Below are 24182 nucleotides of genomic sequence, written 5' to 3'. Positions count from 1 at the left end.
ATCCACCCTTGTTTCCATCTCTTGTACTTGTCTTTAAAAAATACAAATTGATTAATTCAGTCCCTGTACATTCAATTCAGCAAGTATTTCTTCAATGCCTAGTTATGTTCCTTGTCCTGAGCTTGGTACTTGGGATACAAAGACAGGGAAAAAAAATCCTTGCTCTTAAGGACCTTATATTCTATTAGAGGAAAACAGCAGTTTTAATAAAATTTAAGTAGAAAATACACAGAGCTTCATTTGTGGTGGGAAGGGCACTATGAATTGAAGGGATCAAGATAAACTTCCTAGAGGAGGTAGTCATTGAACCGAGGTTTGAATGAAGGTAGGGTTTTAACGAGACAGGAACAGCCTGCAAAGGCACAGGAATGGGGGTGGGGGTGAGGGGGGTGGGGAGAAGAGTGTTGATGGTAAAAAGCCATTAGGTTGAAAAGAAGGTATGTTGTAATATATAGCAAGCCTAGAGATATAGGCTGGAAACTGGATTGTGAAGGATTTTAAAAGCGAAACAGACAGGGTCACCTTGGTCTCTTTAGATAGATCTCCCTTTTACTTCTTCCTAGGAGTGGCTCTTGTTAGATTCTTAAGGATGTCCTATTTCTCTCTGGCCAACTTCTGCTGTAAGCTTTAGGCCATGGGGCTCTATTGAATTTTTTTCTCTGAACCCTTAAAAACTTATTTATCCCAGATTTAAGATGTATATCAGTCTATACCCATATTTCACCTATGGAAGAGTTGTTGTTGTTTTGTAATCAAGAGCTCTAAAATTTCATGATCATTTTCTCCCAAGTTTTCCTGTTCCAGGATCAGGCCCAGAATGCTAACCTAGATTTTCAACCTCTTCCACTTGTTAAAAAATAAAATGACCATTAAACCAAGTCCAGAATTGATCAGCTGCTGGTTTGTTAGCAAAGTAAAAGAGATGTCCCAGCCCATGGCCAGATCACTGAAGTCACCCATCACTGCTATACAATGCCTCCACATAAGGTTTATGAAGGGTTTCCCAAACTTGTTGTCCATTTTCCCACACCCATAGAACTACTTTATATTTTTTTGTAGATACTCATCTTCCTGAGTTGAAGATGAACAAAGACTGATGAATTTGTTAACAGATGCAGAGTAATATATAGGGATATGCTGGTAAATATTTAACACCTGGCTCTCCAAAAAAAGGGGGTATCCATGGCACACGTTTTAATTTAATCTGCATTATTAGCATTTTATCCATCACTTTCTTAAGTCTAAACGATCAACAAAACAATAAATCAATCCCTGATTCATAGTGTTTGTTGATTTCTGAGGTGTAAATGCTCACACTGAAAATTTAACAACTAGCCACCCAGACATATGAGTTGGCTTCAGGACATCCCTGGGGTGCAAATTGTACTAGCCTGGGAGTCAGGAGACCTAGTTTCCTTAAACCATGAGATCACACTTCTTGTTTTGGCTCTATAACATAAGAGGGTTAAGGTGAGTTATCTCCAAGATTCTTTCCAGCTTGAAGTCCCCAGAGAACAAAGGACAAAGAACAAGAACAACACCCCAGACAATAATAAAGAGAGAGTGAGTTGAGTTAGTTGGGGAAGTAAGAGAAAGTCAGGGGAAGAGAAAGTGTCTTCTTCGCTGAAAGACTTGTCTGTGTTTCCAAGGTCGAGCCACAGGATACAAAGTTATACTCAGATAAGAGATTACAGGCGGCCCAGAGCAGTTGTTTACTCACTGTTGGAGAGCAAACCATTTCATCCCACAGCCATATCACCCCCTGGTGGAAGAAGATCATATCACCATATGTACTACATTATCTAATTTTATTACAGAATTTTAGTGTTGGAGAGCACCTAGTCTAGGAGTGTGCTGAAGGCAGTTTGAGCTGGTCCTAGAGAGCTAGTCATTAAACTTTCAGTGTGAGCATTTACACCTCTGAAATTATCAAGCTACAAATCAGAGCTTGATATATTTTGTTAATTGTCTACATTTAAGAAAGTGATAGAGAAAATGTTAATAATTCAGATCGAAATTAAAAGTATCTCATGGTACATCTTTTTCTTGGAGAGCTGGTTATTAAACATTTACCTAGACCAAGGGTTTTTAACTTTGTGTCATAGACCCCTTTGGATATCTGGTGAAGCCTATGGGTCCCTTCTCAGAATAATGTCCTTAAATGCATAAAACAAAACATACAGTATAACAAAGAAAACCAATTATAGTAAAATACTGTTACCACAATAATTTTAAAAAACAAGGAAATGGACCCCAGCTTAAGAATCCTCAGTCTACAAATTGCTTACCATCTTAGGGCGGGGTGGTGAGAAAATTTGGAACTCAAAAATTTTTTTAAATGAATGTTTAAAATTATCTTTACATGTGATTGAAAAATAAAATACAGCTCTAACTGTGCACAGTAACAGCAATGTTGTAATGATGATCAACTGTGAAAGACTTGGCTACTCTGATCAATATGATGATCCAAAACAATTCCAAAGGATTCATGATGAAAAAATTCTATCTGTCTCCAGAGAGGGAATTGATGAAATCTGAATACAAATGGAAATATAATTTTCTTTTTTTTAAAAAAAATATGACTAATATGGAAATATATTTTGCATGATTTCACATGTGTAATTAGTATCATATTGTTTGCCTTCTCAGTGGGTGACAGGGGGTGGGTTGGATGGAGGGAGAGAACTCAAAATTTAAAAAGAAAAAAAATGTTAAGAATAATAACTAAGGGGGGGGGGTGGCTAGGTGGCGCAGTGGATAAAGTACCGGCCCTGGATTCAGGAGTTCCTGAGTTCAAATCCGGCCTCAGACACTTGACACTTACTGGCTGTGTGACCCTGGGCAAGTCACTTAACCCCATTGCCCCATAAAAAAAATAATAATAACTAAGGGGGGGAGCAGCTAGGTGGCACAGTGGATAGAGCACTGGCCCTGGATTCAGGAGGACCTGAGTTCAAATCCGACCTCAGACACTTGACACTTACTAGCTGTGTAACCCCCACTGACCCCCCCAATAAACTAAGGAAGGAAGGAGGGATATCATTTGGAACTCAAAACTTTAAATAAAAATGTCTATTATTTTAAAAATAATAACTAAAAAGAAACTTTTTGAACCTGAAAAAAGAAAAGAATCCCAGATCTAGTTCAATCTTTTGTTTTGTTTTGTTTTTTTCTAGAGGAGGAAACTGAAGTTCAGTGACTTGTCACACAGCAAGTTAATGTGTCATCTTAACAGGAACATTTCATACCAGGATGATAGAAATGAAAAAAAAAAATTCTACTTTCTACATTCTTTAGATTATCCTTACTAGTATTATTAATGGTTTTTGTAATTTTATTTTTAAAAATTATCCAATAGCTTGTTAGTTTTTGTTCACATTCTAAAGTCCCTTCCCAAGAAAGAAATTGCATGAAGTGATACTTTGTAAAAACCCTGAATTTGAGGCTGAATTTATATGAACATGCTTATTTGAGACCAAAAGCATTGAACTGTTATTCAGCAGAATAGAAACCACAGAAAACAAGGTGGGGGTTGTTATCAAACAAAGCCTTTTAATTTTAAAGGGCACATTATTCCACTCAGCAAGATTCTGTCATCTGTGGTTGGCTCCTTTAGCATCACTTGGATCCTTGCTGGTGACAGTATTTATGACAGGCAGAAGTCAGGGCAGCCACAAAGACGATGAACTCATTGAAGTCCACTTCAGAATCCCCATTGTCATCCAGATTCTTGAATAGTTTCTCAACTACCTCATTATTCTTCCCATTCTGAACAAGAGAAAGGAGAGGTGGATGAAAGGATGACAGGGGCAGACATGTCCTCTCCAGCCATTCCCATAATAACATTCCTTAAACTCCTCATGTGCAAAATGAGAGAAAACTGGGACTGTGGTGTGGGAAGAAGTGTGTCAGTCTGGAAAAACTATACATGTTTGAGTGATTAGCATTATTATTTCCAAAGTTCTTTTCTATTTACAAAGTAGCTCCCTCTCAAGAGTCCTGTGAGGCAGGTCATGTAGATATTGTTTTCATTTTACCAATGAGGAAACTGTGAATGGAAATGATTTGCTTATTGTCAAACAGACAGAATTCCTGAGCCCTAGTTTTTTTGCTGTTAGAAAAGAATTAACAAGATTAAGGGATGGTAGAGTTAGAAAGGACGCTAAAAATTGTAGTTTATTTAGGGTGCTAGGGAAAGGAAACCAAGAGAGAAATCCTTGGACTTCTCATGTGGACAAGGCATGGCACAGAGGCCTGGCTCTGAGATACCTATCTCCTCGAGCAGGAGAGACAGGCAGATACTTGTATAGAGGTCAGATGGTGGTCCAATGAGGAGATCGTCTGACTGTGGAAAGTTCTCCTATTGGGGGAGGACCATCCCCCACTGGTGGTGGCTGGGGAAAGTTGGGTGAGGAGCCACTCTGGATCTCTCAAGCCATCTCTCTGCTCCTCACAACACAAAGGCAGTAGCCACACCCAATCTCATCTCCCTGAGGGGTGGGGGAGACTGGTTAGGTGTGTCTGTCCTTTGGTTTAGTTTCTTAGGAAGAAGATTCTTTTGATGTACCCCAGAGAACTTCTGGGGTATGCTAGCCCTATAACATATATGTATCCACAGAGCCTAGCACAGCCTGGTATACAGTGGGGGCTTAATAAATGCTTGATTCAGGGCAGCTACATAGCACAGTGGATAAAGCACCAGCCCTGGATTCAGGAGGATCTGAGTTCAAATCCGGCCTCAGACACTTGACATTTACTAGCTGTGTGACCCTAGGCAAGTCACTTAACCCTCATTGTCCCACAATAAATAGATAGATAAATGCTTGATTCATTGATGAATAAGACCCCTACCAGCTTGAAGAGTCTTTGTTCTAAGGTCCCTTCCAGTTCTAATACTCTATGTTCTAAGTCCCCCTTTCAGCTCTGATATCTTATGTCCTAAGGTCCCTTTCAACACTAGCATTCTAAAATTCAGTCTGTGAGAATACTGCAATACGGCAATGAACATGTGATCTCCGCCCATGTACAGAAAATTCAGAGGCTGTTTTGCAAATCACCAGCAGATGGCACAAATGACATATAACAAATGTACTGATTGCATCAGAGGTCTGGGAGCTGGGGGTGGTGGTGGAGGAAATGGATGGAAATATTTGCTAATTTTTATGAAGTAAATTAAAAGACACATTTTTCCCTCTAAGGGTAAAAGCTGATAAAATCTTGCTTGGTTTGCTCTCTATATATTTTTAAATTATCATCTAAGCTGCATTTTAGAGGAAAGAGAGAGAATACTCTGAAATGAGATGCCTGAGCTCTATTGAGGCAGGACCTGGATTCGTCCTGACTTTAAAATTCCAAAGATCTGTAAATTTTATCCATGTGGAGTCTACCTCCACCAGCATGAGCCACAATCTGTTTCAGGCTTAGCAGATGTTCCTTGAGGATTAAAGGTAAAAAACAAACAAAAATTCTTTCTCCTGTAGCCAATCTGGTGATGAGTCTGCATTTGCTTAAGTCTGCTCCTCAAAGAGAGAGAGCAAGTCTCTCAATAGGCTCTCTACCAAAGCCTTTCCAACTGGGTAGGACCTCCCAATACTTATTCTTCTCCATCATAGGTACCCGGAACACAGGGTCTCCTCCACCCCAAATTGAGACATGAAAAGTTAAGTCAAGTTAACTAGCATTTATTTAGCATTTACTATATGCCTGTCACAGTCTTAATTGCTTGAAATACAACTACAAGCAGAGGAGACTCTCTAACTCCAAGGAGCTCACCTTCTAAAGGGGAAAGACAACATCTGAAAGGAAGTTAGAAAGAGGAGTGACTGAGGGTTCCCAATGAGGGGGCATTGTAAATAAAGTTCAGGAAGAGTCAGGAATGCAGCCTGGAGAGTAAAGAAGACATAGGTGGCATTGGTCATCAAAAAGATTTTGATGGAATGTTCCAATGAAATTAAGGCTTGGGGCAGGTAAGCAGAGTTAGATACAGACCAGGAAGACAAAAGGCAAGAGAAAAAACCGAAGGATGTCTTTCATCATCTTTGACACCATGCTTCTTTCAACTGTAATCCTTTAACACTCTGTTTCATAGGCTCCTTGGAGTGGGGGGTGGGGTCCTGGAAAGATGCTTAGAGGCAGGACATCTAGTCCTCCCTGCTCTGCTTGGAGCTAGAACTAGCTCTACCAAAAACTACACAAAAAATCCCAGCAACTCTTAGGACAAGAGCTTTATTAGGAAATATAACTCATGGTCAACTGAGTGGAGGTGTATTAAATGTGCCTGCCTTAGGCCTTGGCTCTGTCATTTATTAACTGGGCCAAGTCACTGGCTTTTTGCATCTCACCCTCCTTATCTGTAAAATATGGTATGTACCTGTAGGACTTGCCTCACAAAGTTGTTGTGAAGTTCTGTCTGTCTGTCTAACTAACTAGCTAGCTAACTAACTAACTAACTGTATCTCTTGGCAAACCCTAAAGCCTGGCATCGAAAGCTCCAGCCTGGCACTCAAAATTCTCCAATCTGTCTGTCTAGTCTTCTTTTACATTTCTTCCCTTCACACTCTCAACATCATAGTCCAATCGATCTTCTAGCTGCTTTCTGGAAATGGTATCCCATCTCCTGTTTCCCCACCTTTGACCTGGTGGTTCCCCATATCTGGATGCACTTCCTTCTCCTCACCTCTTGGAGTCCCTAAATCCCTTCAAAGCACAGCTCAGACCCTATCTCCTGAATGAAGCTTTTCTGAATTCCACGCACTCTTAGTGCTCTTTCTTCCCTCCCTGACCACTGAGCCCCCAATCACTATGTCTAAACTTCGCTGTTTGTGCATGTGTTGTTTCTTGGTGGTAAAATGACCTCTGCGAGGTCAGGGACTTTCATTTTTCTCTGTCTCCTCATTGCATATCATAGTGACTATCACATGGTAGGTTCTTAATAAAGATTTGTTAAATTGAAAATATTCTTGTAAATGTCAAGAGACAGCATGGTGGGACTCCAAGAGGCCTTGGACTCAGGAAGATGTGGCTTCAAATTTTGCCTTTGACTCATGCCAGCTTAGCACAGTGCCTGATGCATAGCAGGTGCTTAATAAATAGTTATTGGATTTCATTTATTGGGTTGTCTGTGCACAAGGCAGCCTCTCACTGTTCTAGGCAATCAATTCTCTAAGACAAGTTGCAGGCAAGGTGCTGGTCTACCTATATTAGAAGAGGAACTTCCCTATATCAATGAAATTACAGGTCAGTCTCTATTCCTGTAAGAAAAAATCAGTTATTATTTATTGGGAGACCTGAGTTTTAGTTCTGGCAGTCAATAACTGTGTAACCTCAGGTAAGCTGGTTCAGTTTTCTGATTCTCTGTCTTCTCATCTTTAACCTGAAAGGGTGGGACAAGATGATCTTGAAACATATATTCATTCCAGCACTAAATCCTATAATTGTATGTGTTCTAAACTTCCTTCTGGCTTTAAAATTCTATAGGACTTTATCGGTACAATCTTCTTAATATGGCACTGTGGGGAAAGCACTGGACTTGGAGTAGGGAGATAGGTTCAAATGGTAGTGCTATCCTTCCTAACTATGACAAATTAATTCACCAGTCTGAACCTCAGTTTCCCAAGCCATAGAATGGAGACAATAACACATGTACTGCCTATATCACTGGTTGTGCTATCTCCAGGTCTCAGTTTCCTTATCTGTAAATTAAGATTGTACTGTGATGTCCAAATTTATGATCAGATGACCTTGGTCATCATGGGAATATGGTAAGTGATGTGCACAAAATAGAATCAAAATGCCAAACTAGGGGACAATCCTCCCAAAACCAGGAGCCTGGAAACAATAGAGCAAGTGGGAATGGATACAAGTGCAGTGCAGCAATGTTTAATAAGGGTACTTAGCGTGATGCAGATGTAAATACATATGTGTCTCCCAGGGTATGGAGATAATATTATTTTATGTTGTTACCTCCAGCTACAATCCCCAGGGACACATGAAAACGAAAGAGAGTTGGAGCCCTGGCAGTAATCAAATTGAATTGGTCAGCCAGAGTGACTGATAGCTCCCAGGGCTAAAGCAGGCAGAGCTAAAGATAGGAAAGAAAGAATGTTGTCAGGATGCTTGAATATGTTACCAGAGACAAAGGGCCTGTTCCCAAGGGCTTAGAGATCAGAGCAACCCTTCCTATGGGGAGGTGAGGGAGGGCAGATTGGGGCAAACTATGCTGTGGTTTTTAAAGTGGACAAAAAAGGTTGGGTTTTTTTTTTTAATGGAATACTGTAGAAGTTTCAATGATATCAGAAGACCAGACTTCCAAGGCCCAGCTCTGCCAACCAGGCTGCTTAGGCAAAAGTCACTTCCCATTTGGGGGCCTCAGTTTCCTCATCTGTAAATTAAGGAACTCCATCTAGATGATGTCTAAGGTTCCTTGGAGCTCCAACAATCTATGTTGTAGGATTCCTTAGTTCTGACATTATGTAAGATTTCCTGAATTATGGAATAAAATTCTATTCTAGGAACTGAATGGGGCCATTTCTACTGTCACCATTTTAACAAATCTCTTTGGTTCTGACATTCAACGTTCTAAGGTCCTTTCTGCCCTGACTTTGTAGGCTCCAAGATTCCCTTAAGATCTAACAATATCATCCAAAATAAGAGTTTACAATTTAGATATCTATTTTTATATATTTATATATGTCACACTTGACATTTTCTTTAGACAAAATATATAGTGTAAAGTATAGTGTAAAGCTATACTCAGAATCAGGAGACCTGGGTTATCTACCCATCTCAAACAATTTCTGTATAACTTTGAAAAAAATGACCTTATCATTCTGGGTTTCAATTTTCTGATCTCAGGGGCCTGGGCTAGAGAATCTCTAATTATGGTTATTTAGTCCCAGCTGTATTTCTTTCTTTCTTTTTTTGGAATAATATTTTATTTTTTATTCTCGGTTATATGTTGTTATTGGTGGTGGTGGTGGTGGTGGTTTTTTGGTGTTTTGTTTTGTTTTGTTTTGTTTTGTTTTGTTTTGTTTTGTGGGGCAATAAGGGTTAAGTGACTTGACCAGGGTCACACAGCTAGTGTGTCAAGTGTCAAGTGTCTGAGGCCGGATTTGAACTCAGGTTCTCCTGAATCCAGGGCCAGTGCTTTATCCACTGTGCCACTTAGGTGGCCCCTAAATTGTATAAAATTGACAATTCCTGACAAGGGAAAGATGTCCTTCTAGAATTTGAATTTTATTAGTTACATCCCTCATGTTAAAACATGTTTAGTGCTTTGGGCCAGTGTTTTATTTACTGTGCCACCTAGCTGCCCCTAGCAGTGGGATCTTAGAAAAGTTTCTTTCAACTTTATTGATTTAATTTTCTCACCTGTAAAATGGGTGTAATAATATGAATAATTGTAGTAAATGTGCTGCTGAAGCAAGCACTGATATGAATAATTCTACCGGTGACACTAGGAAGCATACATTTATAAAGCACTTCTGAACTTACCCAAAGTGAATCTATTATCTTATTGTTATGGGGAAGAAGCTTTGTAAGTCACTAAACATTTTTTAACATGAGAGATGTAATTAGTAAAATTCAAATTCTAGAAGGACACCCTTCCCTTGTCAGGAATTGTCAATTTTATATAATTTAGGGGCCAGCTAGGTAGCACAGTGGATAAAGCACTGGCCCTGGATTCAGGAGAACCTGAGTTCAAATCCGGCCTCAGACACTTGACACTTACTAGCTGTGTGACCCTGGGCAAGTCACTTAACCCTCATTGCCCTCCCCCCCCAAAAAAAGCCCTATCCAATTTTATACAATTTGGTAGAATCATAGACATAGAAGGGAGTTAGAAACTCATTTCTCACTATCCAGCACTCCTTCCCTCACCACTACCCCCCATCCTATTTTACTGATCAAGAAACTAAGACCTAGAGAAAGACTGATAATATTATACAAATAACTAATAGCAAGCCTGGGATTAGAAAGTAGCCCTCCTGACTCCAAGTCCACTTACTCCACAGGAGCTCTTACCTTAACAAAGTTTGGGAACTCTTTCTCCATGAGTGTCTTTAATTCCCCTTTCGTCAGAGTCTCCTTATTGCCTTCAGTTCCTGAGTACCGATCAAAGACATCAATGAGCATTCCCATGGCTGTTTCCAGCTCTGACATCTTCTCTATGCTCTTGAGCTCCTTTCTTTCCAGAAACAAGCTTGGTTGATGATGTGTCCGAGCTGGGTGACTAATGTTGTCTTTTATAGGGCAAGAACCAATATTGACAAAGTGGGTGGCTATCAGTTGGCTTAGTAATTTCTTTTTTTTTTTAATTTTAGTTCCAAATTATCTTCCTCCTTTCACCTACTCTCATACCCATTGAAAAGACAAGAATTATAACACCCATTATGCATATGAAGTCATGCAAAACGTATTTCCAATTTAGTTTAGTAATTTCAAGAGACCTATTTCTTTTCCCCCTTATAGATCAAACCTAGATTACAGAATGCAATTCTATAACAGGTACTAAATTGGTCCATTTCTACTGTAGCCACTGTCACAAATTTTATCCAGCCCATGCTTCCTACATATCTCAGTACCACTTTTGGGAACACACAAAGGAAGCCTTCCACCCCAGAGAATCAGCAAAAACACAAATTCAGATGATTAATAATTTCAGCATATTAGAAGGTTAGAAAATAAACTAACAAATATCATTCATATTTCATTTGCTACTAACAAAGATCAGGAAGAAATGATAGAAAAATACATTTAAAAAACCTACAAAATAAATATAATATTTAGAAATTAGTCTATCAAGACACACCTGGGACTTCTGTAAATAAAACTTCAAAGCAATCTTTATACAAGTAAAGGAAGACTTAACAGAGACTTTCACTGCTCATGGGAGAAAAAGAAAGAAAGCAGGACTTTTGTGGTAGCAAAGAATTGGAGACAAAGTAGGTGCTCACTGATTGTGCAATAGCTAAATATACTGTAAAACTGGGGCAGCTAGGTGGCACAGTGGATAAAGCACCCACCCTGGATTCAGGAGTACCTGAGTTCAAATCCAGCCTCAGACACTTACTAGTTGTGTGACCCTGGGCAAGTCACTTAACCCCCATGGCCCCACAAAAAAAAATACTGTAAAACTGTAGTGTATTAATGAAATGAAATATATATGTATATATTTTAAAATAATATTTTATTTTTTACCAATTACATATAAAAACAATTTAACATTCTTTTTTTTTTTAGTTTTGAGGTCCAAATTATATCCCTCCCTTCCCTCACCACCTCCCTAAGACAATAAGCAATCTGTATACATGTGCAATCATGTAAAACATTTGAAATGGAATAAAGTTTTATTTTTTAGCCTGGGCCTTGATTTCTTCAGGGTAGGGAAGTCCTGGTGAGGAAATTCCCTCTACCAATGCAAATAGATAATGAATGGTTCTGCATCTTATGGTCTTAGAGTTACCTGGAATACTGAAAAATTAAGTTACTTGAGGAGAGTTGTACAATGTGTCTGTCAGTCAGGACTCAGCTTTTCCTGACTCTAAAGTCAACTTTCTCTCAACGAGGTCATGCTGCCTCTTCATTGAAATATTATTACGCAGTAAGAAATGATCACTATGAGGAACTCAGGGAAAAATGAGAAGACTGATGGAGAGTGAAGCAAGTAAAACCAGAAGGACACCATCGAATTCTAAAGGGAGTTAACTCTGAGTAATTATATTGACCAAACGTCCAAGCAAACAGATAAAGAAAAAGAAGCCCCTCCTCTCCAAAGAGAGGTGGGGTAGAGGGAGGGGACTACAGATACAGAGTGTTGTACATACTGTTAGAAAAGGGTATTATTGTAGAGGTTGGGTTTTACTTCAGTGCTTTTCCTTTGTTAAAGAGAAGTCTTAATACTGTGTGCATGTATGTGTTAGCTTTCATACCTTTAAATGAGAACTACAAAAATTGAAGAGCATGAATAAAACATCAATTAAAAGAAAAAAGCCTTGAATCAGAGAGGCCGATTCAATCAACAAGCATTTATAAAGCACCAGCTGTGTCCCTTCAGTGTACAAATAATGCCACCCTAGGCCTCTTATAATCACCTTTAAAGAACCTAATCTAATGTTCACTTCCACTGACCTCAGAAATATAGGAGAAATGTTTGGGAAGCAAAAGTTTTCCTGACTTGGGCTTTTCTTCACAAGTTCATTTTGTTTGGTCGGATAGTTAATTACTAGGATATAGTGGAAAGATCACTTTTTTTTTTTAATTTTTTTTGGTGAGGCAATTGGGTTTTAAGTGACTTGCCCAAGGTCACACAGCTAGTAAGTGTTAAGTGTCTGAGGCCAGATTTGAACTCAGGTACTCCTGACTCCAGGGCCAGTGCTCTATCCACTGCGCCACCTAGCTGCCCCTGAAAGATCACTTTTAATTGGAGTCAGAAGACCTGTCTTTGAATCTGGATTCTGTTTTTGACTGTCTATCTGTATGACCTTAGGAAAGTCACTTCCCTTTTCTGGGTTAGATTCAATGTTTATCTGTAAAGTGAGGAGGTGGGAACAAGTGATCTCTAAGGATACTTCCAGTTCTAATATTCTATAAGCTTAGTTTGTAAGCTGCAGGGGAAAGAAATAATGGAGAATGAAACTTCAGGTCTAGTCCCTACTATGCCATTAACTTTCTGGATGACCTTGGAGAAATCACTTCAGTTTTATGACCTTCATCGTTCCTTGGAGCTTCAACATTTTCAAGCTGTGTGGGCTAATGAACCTTTTGGCTGTAAATCCTGTGATTCTTTTCCATTTAGAGACAGTATTTTGCAGGAGTGAGGGAAGAGACCCAGGAAGAAAGTAGAAATTAGTAGAACTGGAAAAGGCTGAAGAAGCCCTCTTCTAACCCCTTTCATTTCATTTTTTTGGGGAAGCAATAAGGATCAAGTGACTTGCCCAGGGTCACACAGCTAGTCATTCCAGTGCATTCCACAGCAGTCATCACTGCATTCACTGATTGGAGACTTTGCTCAACAATTTCTAAATTTTTGAATTTCAAGAAATTGCAGGAGTCTGTTACCAAGTCGTGTTTCTACTTTTCCAACATCTCTGAAAAAAAGGGCTCCATATAGGATAAAATGTTTAAAGCAAAAAAGTGCTCAGAGTAGTACTTTTTGTGTTCCCAAAGAACTGGAAACAAAGTAGGTGCCCATCAATTGGAGAATGGCTGAACATATGACAGCACAGGAATGTAATGGAATATGACTGTGTTGTAAGAAATGGTGTGTGGGATGAATACAGAGAAGTATGGAAAGTTCTTTATGAACTGATGCAGAGTAAAGTCAACAGAATCAAGAAGACTATATATATATATATAAACATTGATGTAATGTATATATATATACACTACAACAATGTAAATGGAAAGAACAAAAATTAATAAAAAATGAATGTTGCAAAATCACACAGAAATCACACAAAATCACACATCACTCCAAGAAAGAAATGTGAAAAGACAACACCCCCCCTCCCCCCACCCCCACAACACACACACTCCTTGGAAGAAGTAGGAAGTCCCCAATGGGATACATTGGGCATATTTTCATATGTTTTTCAACATATTGATCAGTTTGCTGATTTCTTTTTTTCTTCTCTCTAAAAATATTGTTATTTGGCATAGTTCTCTTGGAGGGTGTATGGAAAGATACTAGGAGAAATTTGGTAATGTAAAAAAATCAACATAATTTATTTAAAAAATGAATGTGAGGGGCAGGTAGGTGACACAGTGGATAGAACACCAGCCCTGGATTCAGGAGGACCTGAGTTCAAATCCAGCCTCAGACACTTAACACTTACTGGCTGTGTGACCCTGGGTGAGTCACTTAACCCTCATTGCCTCACAAAAAACCAAAACAAAACAAAAATGAGTGCTGCAAAATTACAAAAAATAATTGTGGATCTAAAGAATAGATATGAGAGGATTCCATCCCACATTCTTTTGCTAAAGGGGGGGGGGTCCAAGGGTATGGAATATTGCATATAATGTTAATTTTTTTCATTACTGTATTTTAGTTTTAATTGATCAGTCTTACTGTGTTCTTGTTTTCTCCTTTTTCTTTGTTTAATATTTTTTTTTAATTGTTGTTATAAGGGGTTGCTCTCTAGGGTGGGAGAGGACTAAAGGAAGGGGATTTAGATTATGTAAAAACAAAAGCTGTCAATAAAAATCTACTTAGTTTTTTCGTTTAAGTGTTAGATCACAGGACCCCAGTACAAATCCTGGTTCTATTCCTTATTACCTATTTAACCTTGGGAAAATCAATGAACTTCTTTGGGCCTCATCTCCCCCACTCCATCTAAGGAGGGAGGCAGTTGAGATGACCTTTGCAGCCTCTTCCGGCTCTGAATTTACGATCAACCTCTTGTTTACTGAAAGAACAGAGGTTAGCTTCATGGCTGAGAATGTTACAGGCGCCTTTATTGAATCCCTGAGTGACAGGAGAGGAAGGACCCACTCCCCGGTTTTATAGGCTAAGAATCTGGCATCCAGGGAGAGTCACACTTGGCCCAAGACAGTGAAGCTAGTTAACTGTTGAGCCAGGCCTTGAACCTAGATCTCCTCTCTGACTACTGCTCTTTCCACACAGTAAGTGGCATGGAGCCATTTTCTTTAGGAACCTTTGCTGGGATTTATCGGTCTCCGGAGTGTGTGCTGACCCGTCAGACCATGACTAATCACTTAGCGATGTTACCTGCCTGACTGCCCTCTCTGCAGGCTTCCTACCCCCCACTGTAGTATGTGGGAACTTCATTTCTACAAAGCCAGGTGGAAGGGCAGTTACATACTTACTCACCATCTACACGGGCATTGCTAGATTACTATCATGAAACAACTCCTCCTTGCACGGTCTAGGAAGAGGTGGGCTCAAGGAAACTACTGAAACATCTGGAACAAAGATGGGACCAGAGCTAATAATTTTTTTTTTTGGTGAGGCAATTGGGGTTAAGCCCAGGGTCACACAGCTAGTAAGTGTGTAAAGTGTCTGAGGCCGGATTTGAACTCAGGTCCTCCTGAATCCAGGGCCAGTGCTCTATCCACTGCACCACCTAGCTGCCCCCAGAGCTAATAATTTTTGCACCTGGGACAGTGGTGGGGTGAAGTTGGGGAGGCTCACCCAGGGTACAGCATGTGGGTGTGGAGGAATGCCCCAAAACTAAAAGGGAGAAGGGAACAGAAAAAGGCACATCTGCTCCCTAGCTAATTTTTACATTATTGTCCTATGCACCACAGGCCTTCTGGCTCCCCTTTATGTATTACCTTCTCCCATTAGAATGTAAGCTCCTTGACGGAACAGATGGTCTTGTTTATTTGTATTTGTAACCCCAATGCTTAGTACAGTGTCTGGAACATAGTAAGAGCTTAATAAATGTTCTCTCTGTATCTATCTCTCATTCTCTTCCCCGCCCCCCACCCCCACCATCTCTGTCTCTGTCTCTATCAGTCTCTGTCTCTCTCTCTCTCTCTCCTGTCTACTGAGAGTCATTAAAATAATTGGGAGGAAACCTAACCAGCTTCCTGTGGCATTATTTTTTGAATTTCAGAAATCCACTAGATTTCTAGGGTGCTGAAGGGAGGAAGCACCTCCAGGACTGGGCTGCAGTCTCTGTTTCTGTTGGGGTAGGGTAGGCAAGGAAGGAAGCCCCCCCCTCCCCCACCAAGCATTCACTAATAGCTTTTGGTTCCCCTAAACTTTCTGTCCTAGGACAAAGGTCCAGTTTGTTCCACCCTAATTTCAGCTCTGACTAAAGATACCATCAATACAGTTGTCCCTAGTAGGGTATAGGTGCCAGGGCTAGCTCTCTAGGGTTAGAATCTAAGAATCCTAGAATTTTAGAGCTGGAAAGGACCTTCGAGATCATCTATGTGTGTCTAGTCTAACACCCTCATTCTACAGAGGAGGAAACTGAGTCCTGGAGAGGGGAAGTGACTTGGCCAGAGACACACGGTTGGCTAATGGTAGAACCAGGAATAGAATAGAAAATGGTACAGATAGACAAGACCCAAGAGGCTCTTTATTAACTTGTCATCTTTATAACTTTTGCTAATGATAGCTACATTTATATAATGTGCCAAGCATTTATAAATATGATCTCATTTGATCCTTATTACAACCCTAGGAACTATTATTATACCAAATATTTTATATACACATACATATAATAGGTGATATTATCCCCAATAAATTGCATATCACATATAATAGGGGCTACTATTATCTTTATGTATTAAATATTTCAATCTATAATATATTGTATTATAAAGGTGTTATTATTATCCCCATCTTACAGATAAGAAAACTCAAGCAAATAGAAGTTAAGTGACTTGCCCAGGGTCATACAGCTACTAAATATCTGAAGCTAGATTTGAATTTAAGTCTTCTTGACTCCATGACCAGTGGTTATATGCTCCAAAAAGAGATATGCCATTTGATAACTATTTCCTTATTTCTCACTTAATTCCTTGATTTTAGCTCATTCTAAGCATCCCCTAAAGACTTCCCTCAATAGTTTTTAAATTTCTGAATTTTAAGAAATGGCAGGGATCTGTTGCCAAGTCTTGTCATTTTTCTACAATATTTCTGATATATATATTATATATATACATATATATGAAATATCGCCCCTTCTCCCCTCTGACACTGCCCCCACCCTGGTGCATGCCCTCAGGTCACCTCTTACCTGGGCTATTACAATATCCTGCTTGTGGGTCAGCCTGCTTCAGGTCTCTCCTCACTCCAGTACATCCTCTATTGGGCCACCAAAATGATCTTCCTAAAGTTCAGATCTGACCTTGACATTCTCTTATCCTCTCTCATTGAGCTTCCCAATTCCCTATTAGGGTAATGGCTGAAACTTGTGGTAAAGGATTGTGATAGGATACTATTGTGCTATAAGAAATTACAAATGGGGATGGTTTCAGAAAAACCTAGGAACACATATGAACTGATTCAAAGTGAAGTGAGCAGAACCAGGAGATCATTGTACACAAGAATAGCAACATTGCAATTGTAAGGGCTAAAATTCTAGCTGTACTGCCTAAAATATCTAATGAGCAGTCGCCAATAAATGATAAGCTTTAATATATAAATAATATTATATATAAATATAAATAAGCTCTTTATTAATTTCATTAAATATCACCAAATTACATGTAAACAATTTTTAACATTCTTTTTTTTAAACTTTGATTTCCAAATTCTCTCCTTTCCTCCCATCTTTCTTACCCACCTCTTAAGAAAATCAATTATACATACAAAGTCATGCAAAACATATTTTTCCATATTAGCCATTTTGCAAAAGAAAACATACATATAAAGAAAAATAAAGTTGAAAAAGTATGCTTCAATCTGCACTCAGAGTTCATCTGTTCTCTCTCTGCAGGTGGATAGCATGTTTCTTCATGGGTCATTTGGAATTGTCTTACTTCATTGGTCTTGATCAGAATAGCTAAATATTTCACAGTTGATCATCATTGTGTAAGGGCTAAAATTCTAGCTATACTGTCTAAAATATCTAATGAGTGGTTGCCAATAAACGATAAGCTTTAGCAAGAGTTAGACTTTTAAGCATTAATTAAGGAGGATAAGAATTTGGTGAAGAGAAAGCAAAAGGCCTAGATTCCTCTATCTATTAAAGGGAGGGCGCATTCCTAGCTCCCTTCCTTTATATGTACGTTTTCTTTTGCAAAATGGCTAATATGGAAAAATATGTTTTGCATGACTTTGTATGTATAATTGATTTTCTTAAGAGGTGGGTAAGAAAGATGGGAGGAAAGGAGAGAATTTGGACATCAAAGTTTAAAAAAAATGTTAAAATTGTTTACATGTAATTTGGTGATATTTAATTAAATTAATAATAATATGCTTAAACAAAAAGAAATGAAGAGAAGGCAAATATTTCATTATCAAAGCGATGAGGCAGTAACCAATTAGCCTACATGCATCTATTGAATTCCTACCATGTGATGGACAGTGTGCTAGAAGCTGAGGAAATAGCACACAAGTGACATAGTCCTCATCCTTAAAGAGTTTACAATCTAGGTAGGGGAGATGATGCACATGTAGTATATGAGTAAATACAATTGAAGGGCAATTTAGGAGGAAGGGCAGGAGTAACTAAGGGGGTCAGGAAAGGCTTCATCTAGAAATATGGATAGAGAATCCATGGCAGACTAGCTATGCTATCAAGAGATTTCCTGATTGGCTAAGAACTTGGGAGTGAAAGAATGAATCAATCACAGATCTGGCTGCTGAGGAATTCCAAAATTGGTTATCAAAGTAAAGACATTATTTTCCTCTGGGACCATAAGGCAAGCTGGACAGTATGGCCCCAACCTTTCAGTTTGGGGAGGATCAGAGGATTCAGAGCTGGGAGGTACCTTAGGGATCATCAAGTCCAATCAACCAATTTTACAGAAAAGAAAACTGAGGCTCAGATCCAACAGACACACTTGCCTTCACAGGTCATTCTAAGCTTGGGGAGCTATAACTAATGATGAGAACAGGAACCTAAGTGCTTCTTGATCTGAAGCTAGGCACCTACCATTTCTGTAGCCTTCTTTTTTTATAGTTTTTTTTTCTATTTATTTGAAGCACAGTAAAAAAAAAAATTGGTACACTTAGGGAATTCAGTGGCACGAGGTACACTGCCATAACTTTAGGGATGTTGTACATCAAAAAAAAGCTAAATTTTTTTTCTCCCTTCTTGAAACACTGCATTACATAATTTTACTCGCTCAAACAGGCCATTTACAAATGTTAGGTCAATCAGATTCTAACATCCATAAAAATGTAGCTTTCTTACTAAAATGCAAGAATTAAAAAGATCAGTGTCTAAACAAGAAAAGACAAAAACCAAACTGGAATGAAAACCTAGTGATATGTAGCCTTTTTAAAAAATCAAATTAAATTAAATCTTTGTTACATTTTAAGCTACAAATTGTGTTCCTCCTTCCCCCCCCCACCCCTGTACTAGAGAAGGCAACCATTTGACACAGATATATGTGTAGCTATGTGTGTGTACACATGTCTGTGGATTTGCATATGTGTATATATACATATACATGTGTGTATATGTATACCTCGATATATGTATGTAGGTGTATATGTAGATAAAATCATACAATGCATACTTCTATTTATCAGTTCTTTCTCTGAATGTAGTTTATATACCTTTCTAATTAATCTCTGGAATGTCATCTCTGGGTTTATATGTTCTCCTCCTTGTAAATAAGCTGCAGAAAATGTACTTTTGGGGACAGCTAGGTGGCACAGTGGATAGAGCACCGGCCTTGGATTCAGGAGGACCTGAGTTCAAATATGGTCTCAGACACTTGAAACTTACTAGCTGTGTGACCCTGGGCAAGTCACTTAACCCTCATTGCTCTGCCCCCCAAAAAATAAGAAATAAAAAAATGAATGTTAAAAATTGTTTCTACATATAATTAGGGGAAAATAAAATATTAAATTAAAACAATAAATAAGACATGGTTCCTGACCTCATAAACCTTACAGTCTGGCAAAAGGATCAAACACACCAACCAATCAACCTCTATTAATTATCTCCAATTTTTCCTTATATATCTTGTTTGCACATAATTGTTTGCATGTTCATTTCCTTTGGGGTGTGTGTGTGTGTGTGTGTGTGTGTGTGTGTGTGTGAGGCAATTGGGGTTAAGTGACTTGCCCAGGGTCACACAGCTAGTAAGTGTCAAGTGTCTGAGGCTAGATTTGAACTCAGGTCCTCCTGACTCCAGGGGCTGTGCTCTATCCACTGTGCCACCTAGCTGCCCCATAATTGTCTGCATATTGTCCCCCCACTAAGACCATAAGCTCCTTGAAGGCAGTGACTGGTTTTCCCTTTTCTTTGTTGTATTCTTTGAACTTCTTGGTGTATAGTGCCTAGTGTGTATAGTACACATTTTTAAAAATAATAATAGACATTTTAATTTAAAGTTTAGAGTTCTAAATTCTATCCCTCCTTCCCTCCCCTCTCAGGTGGTAAGCAATCAGATATAGGTTATCATAGTACACATTTAATAAATAATTGTTGAATGATTGATCAATGATAATAATTTATTAAGTGTGTACCAGGTCCTGAGCATAACATAAGTCCCTGTCCTTGAGGAATTTACAGTGTGGGGATTGGTGTGTGGGGGTGTGTGTGGCAGGAGACAACAGGAACATATGTAATTATATAAAAAGTAGAGAGAAGATACAGTGGAGGGGAGATCCCTAGGGCTGGGGGGAATCAGGAAAGGCTACATAAAGGAGGTGAAACTTGGGCACAGTGGAGGAAAGAAGTGCAAATGAAGAGCTAGGTGAGGCTCAAAAGAACCTAGGCTATTCCCAGGGTCTGGGGGCCAGGATGGTGGAGGCCTTAGCTAATAGCAGAAAGACTCACCACCCAAAGGTTGGCCACTGGCTGATGAGGATTTCTGGCCAAACCAGTTTATTAAGATCTTTTTCTCTAGGGTAGAAAGGGGCTATGATTTATAGAGTGAGTACTTACACCAATGAAACAATGGACCTTTTGAAATACAGACGCAGTTTAAATATGTCACTATGGATCTTTTTTCTCTTCCACTTCCTTCAGGAGGCAGTGGACTCCTTGTCCCTGGAAGTCCTCCAGCAAAATCTTGATGGCAATTAATCAAAGATGTCTTAGAAGGATTGCCTATTCTCGCCGACCACTAAGGATTCCTTTGGTTCTGAAATTCTATTAGTCCGGTCTCAGTTCTATGAATCCTGGTGACTTCTGGAACGATTGGAATGACGCCACCTGCAGGAGACTTACTGTAGAAGAGTTCCACCCATGAAGTGAAGGTCTTTGAGGGCAAGACCAGGAGTCTTTTCTTTGGAAAAGGAAGTGACGCAGGCTAGTGGGAGGAAGAAGGAAAAGACTAGCACTCTGTCTGGTTCTTTCCTTTGGACTCCTACTACATTCAAAAATCCTACAGGTCTACACCCAGCATCTGGTTTGCTTATTAATACTGATTTAGAAGCTCCTGTGTCTAGTAAACAGTCATAATACGTGTCCCCTACTTTGAGGGTCACATGAGGTTCATTACTCTGGGGAGGTGAATGGACCGGCACAAGTGCATTCAAAAAATCCAGATCTGGGAATATGTTGCTTTCATTATCTTTGTTCCATTCCTCCCCTTCCTCTTGTCAATCCTGTGCCCCCCTTTGAGGGAGTCCATGGTTACCCTGATTCTGGTTCTGTCCTTCTGTTCCTCCCTGATAGGGTCTACGGTTATTCTGATACTGTCTCTTTGTATCCCCCTGAAAAGATTTATATCCATTTTGATTCTGAGGACTCCTTGTCCCTGGAAGTCCTCCAGCAAAATCTTGATGACAATTAATCAAAGATGTCTTAGAAGGATTGCCTATTCTCGCCGACTACTAAGGATTCCTTTGGTTCTGAAATTGTATTAGTCTGGTCTCAGTTCTATGAATCCTGGTGACTTCCCACACTGTATTAACTGTACTAATTAAATGCATTAACTGGAGGTGAGATGTAGCAGCAAACCAAAGGAGATGAATGAGTGTATCTGACCACTTGCTAATCAGCAGTCATCAAGTGAACAATAGAGGATGGAAGACAGACCTCGGGTGGATACCAAAAGTGGGTACCTGCCCAGGAGGGAGAGAATGAGGAGTCCACACAGCAAAATCATAAAACTGGCCAAGGTCCAAAGGTAGACATGTCAGACCAAGTAAGCTAACAGCCCATGGGTCAAGTAGGAATTCATCAGTAGGGTTCAAAGAGAGAACAAAACTAAAGCATGATCAAGAATCCACCAAGGAGGCAGGTGTTCAGGCAGCATCATTTAATGGGGAGTAGCCATAACAGAGCAGATAGACAAGCAGGAAGATCTGAGTTCAAATCCTGCCTCTCACACTTACTGGGAAAGTCTCAGTGTTGTAGGAAACTCACTGAGATGAGGTTCAGAGAAGATGCACACCTGCATTAGTAGAGGGAGTTTCTTCACCTGTGGTTCCCCTGCAGAGGGAAATCACAGGTTCAGTGCCTATATATGCCTTTATCTTCATCCCCAGCTCAGCTGAAGGTGAAGTAGCTGTGGGCTATAACCATTCTTGAGGGGGTGTCTTCAGTTTGAAGGATTTCCCCACATGCTCTAGCATCTATCCAAGTCAGAACCCACAGCTTTTGAACAAAGATTTGGGTCTTGATCTTGAATCCATGGGACCTGAAGGAAGTCATTTTTTCTCTCTGGGCCTGTTTTCTTATTTGTAAAATGGAGGTACTGGACTAATCAGATGATGTCCCAGGTCTTTCAAACTCTTCATTTCCTTTGACACCAGTTTGCTCACACCTCGTTTGGGTGGTGGATTGGGTCAAGCTGGTACCTGCTGAAGAGAAATTACTCCATCTATATCCAATATCTAGGCTTTTCCCCTTCTCGAGCACCTCACTGGGAGCCTCTGGAGCATCAGTACTGGTCGTGGGTGCCATGGCTGATGGGCCTGGGCTCAGTGCTGGTAAGGAGTCCCAGCAGAGAAAAGTGTAGATGTCATTCTCCCTCTGTTCAACTGGCTTCTGAGCAAAAGAGGTCATGGGTTCATAAAGGACAGAAACAGTCTGGAAAACACAATTGAATCCTGTTAAATTTGCTTACACACTTCGAGGCAGACGGCTATGACACAGCTGCAGAACATGGAATTTGGGGTTCAAACCCTAATTCTGCTACTTACCCTTAAGCAAGTCACCTCCTCTCCTCTGGCTTCAATTTGCCACTTTATAAACTGAGAGGACTGAACTAAGGTTTCTTTCAGATCCAAGTCTATGATCCAATTGAAATTTCTTTTTTCTTTTCTTTTTCTTTTTTTTTCGGGGCTCTGGGGGTTAAGTGACTTGCCCAGGGTCACACAGCTAGTGTCAAGTGTCTGAGACTGGTTTGAACTCAGGTACTCCTGAATCCAGGGCCTGTGCTTTATCCACTGTGCCACCTAGCTGCCCCCAATCCAATTGCAATTTAATTCAATTTTCAGAGGGTTTCTAGAGGTAATTATATTTTCCTCCCCCCATAAAAGAGTTTCAATCACCCTTCCTTCCTTCCTTCCTTCCTTCCTTCCTTCCTTCCTTCCTTCCTTCCTTCCTTCCTCTCCTCTCCTCTCTCTCTCTCTCTCTCTCTCTCTCTCTCTCTCTCTCTCTCTCTCTCTCTCTCTCTCTTTCTTTCTTGGCAATGAGGGTTAAATGACTTGCCCAGGGTCACACAGCTAGTAAATGTCAAGTGTCTGAGGCTGGATTTGAACTCAGGTCCTCCTGAATGCAGGGCTGGTGCTTTATCCACTATGCCACCCAACTGCCCCCTCAATCACTATTTCTTGAAAATAGCGCGGGATAGGGGGGCAGCTAGGTGGTGCAGTGGATAGAGCACCAGCCCTGGAGTCAGGAGGACCTGAGTTCAAATCTGGCCTCATGACACTTACTAGCTGTGTGACCTTGGGCAAGTTACTTAACCCCAATTGCCTCACCAAAAAATAAAATAAAATAAAATAAAATGAGGCTGGGGAAGGAAATGACAAACCACTCCAGTACCTTTAAAAAAAAAAAAAGAAAATAGCGTGGGATAGGTGCTGGAGTTGGCATCATATCTGAGTAATAGGCAGCTCCAGTACTCACTGTAGGGACCTTGAGCAAGTTACTTACCTTCGATGAGCCTCAATTTCCTCTTCTGAGAAATGGAGAATAATAATATTTACCCAGTCTTCCCTACAGATTTATTTGCGAGGATGGGGCAGTTAGGTGGCACAGTGGATAAAGAACTGGCCCTGGAGTCATGAGGACCTGAGTTCAAATCTCACCTCAGACACTAGCTATGTGACCCTGGGAAAGCCACTTCACCCCAACTGCCTTTAATATCCAGGGCCATTCCTAGTTGTCCTGATGTATATTTTACCATTGGACCCAGATGGCTCTGGAGGACAGAGTGAGGTTGGTGACCTTGCACAGCCCTCCCTCACTTATCCAATTCAGTGCAAGTCATGACATCACCCCAGTGTCATGGTCCTCTTCGATAATGAAGGACAAACAACAATAATAATTTGTGAGGATTAAATGAGATAATAGAAAGTGTTTTGTAGCCATGAAGCCCTATGTCAGTGTGAGTTAACCTTC

At 40.0% G+C, this 24182-nt stretch overlaps 1 protein-coding gene across 1 annotated transcript; it reads right to left on the bottom strand.

Annotated features, from left to right (window-relative positions):
- Positions 1-3526: 3526 nt before the first annotated feature.
- On the bottom strand, positions 3527-10222 carry LOC122732552 (S100 calcium binding protein P). Its single transcript, XM_043972775.1, has 2 exons — positions 10024-10222; positions 3527-3768 (listed from the first exon to the last, which is right to left on the bottom strand). Exons 1-2 carry the CDS (start codon positions 10159-10161, stop codon positions 3619-3621), a joined length of 288 nt encoding a protein of 95 aa, XP_043828710.1. The 5' UTR covers positions 10162-10222; the 3' UTR covers positions 3527-3618.
- Positions 10223-24182: the final 13960 nt, after the last annotated feature.

Source organism: Dromiciops gliroides, chromosome 6 (genome assembly GCF_019393635.1).
Source record: "Dromiciops gliroides isolate mDroGli1 chromosome 6, mDroGli1.pri, whole genome shotgun sequence".
In the NCBI taxonomy this organism is placed as follows: Eukaryota; Metazoa; Chordata; class Mammalia; order Microbiotheria; family Microbiotheriidae; genus Dromiciops; species Dromiciops gliroides.
The sequence above is the reverse complement of the archived record's forward strand: the minus strand, read 5'-3'. Positions and strand labels throughout refer to the sequence as shown.

Coding starts and splice junctions, on each gene's coding strand:
- LOC122732552 (XM_043972775.1), bottom strand. CDS start 10,161: ATGTCAGAGCTGGAAACAGCCATGGGAATGCTCATTGATGTCTTTGAT. Junction 3,769..10,023: donor AGTTCCCAAACTTTGTTAAG/GTAAGAGCTCCT, acceptor TCTCTTGTTCAG/AATGGGAAGAATAATGAGGT.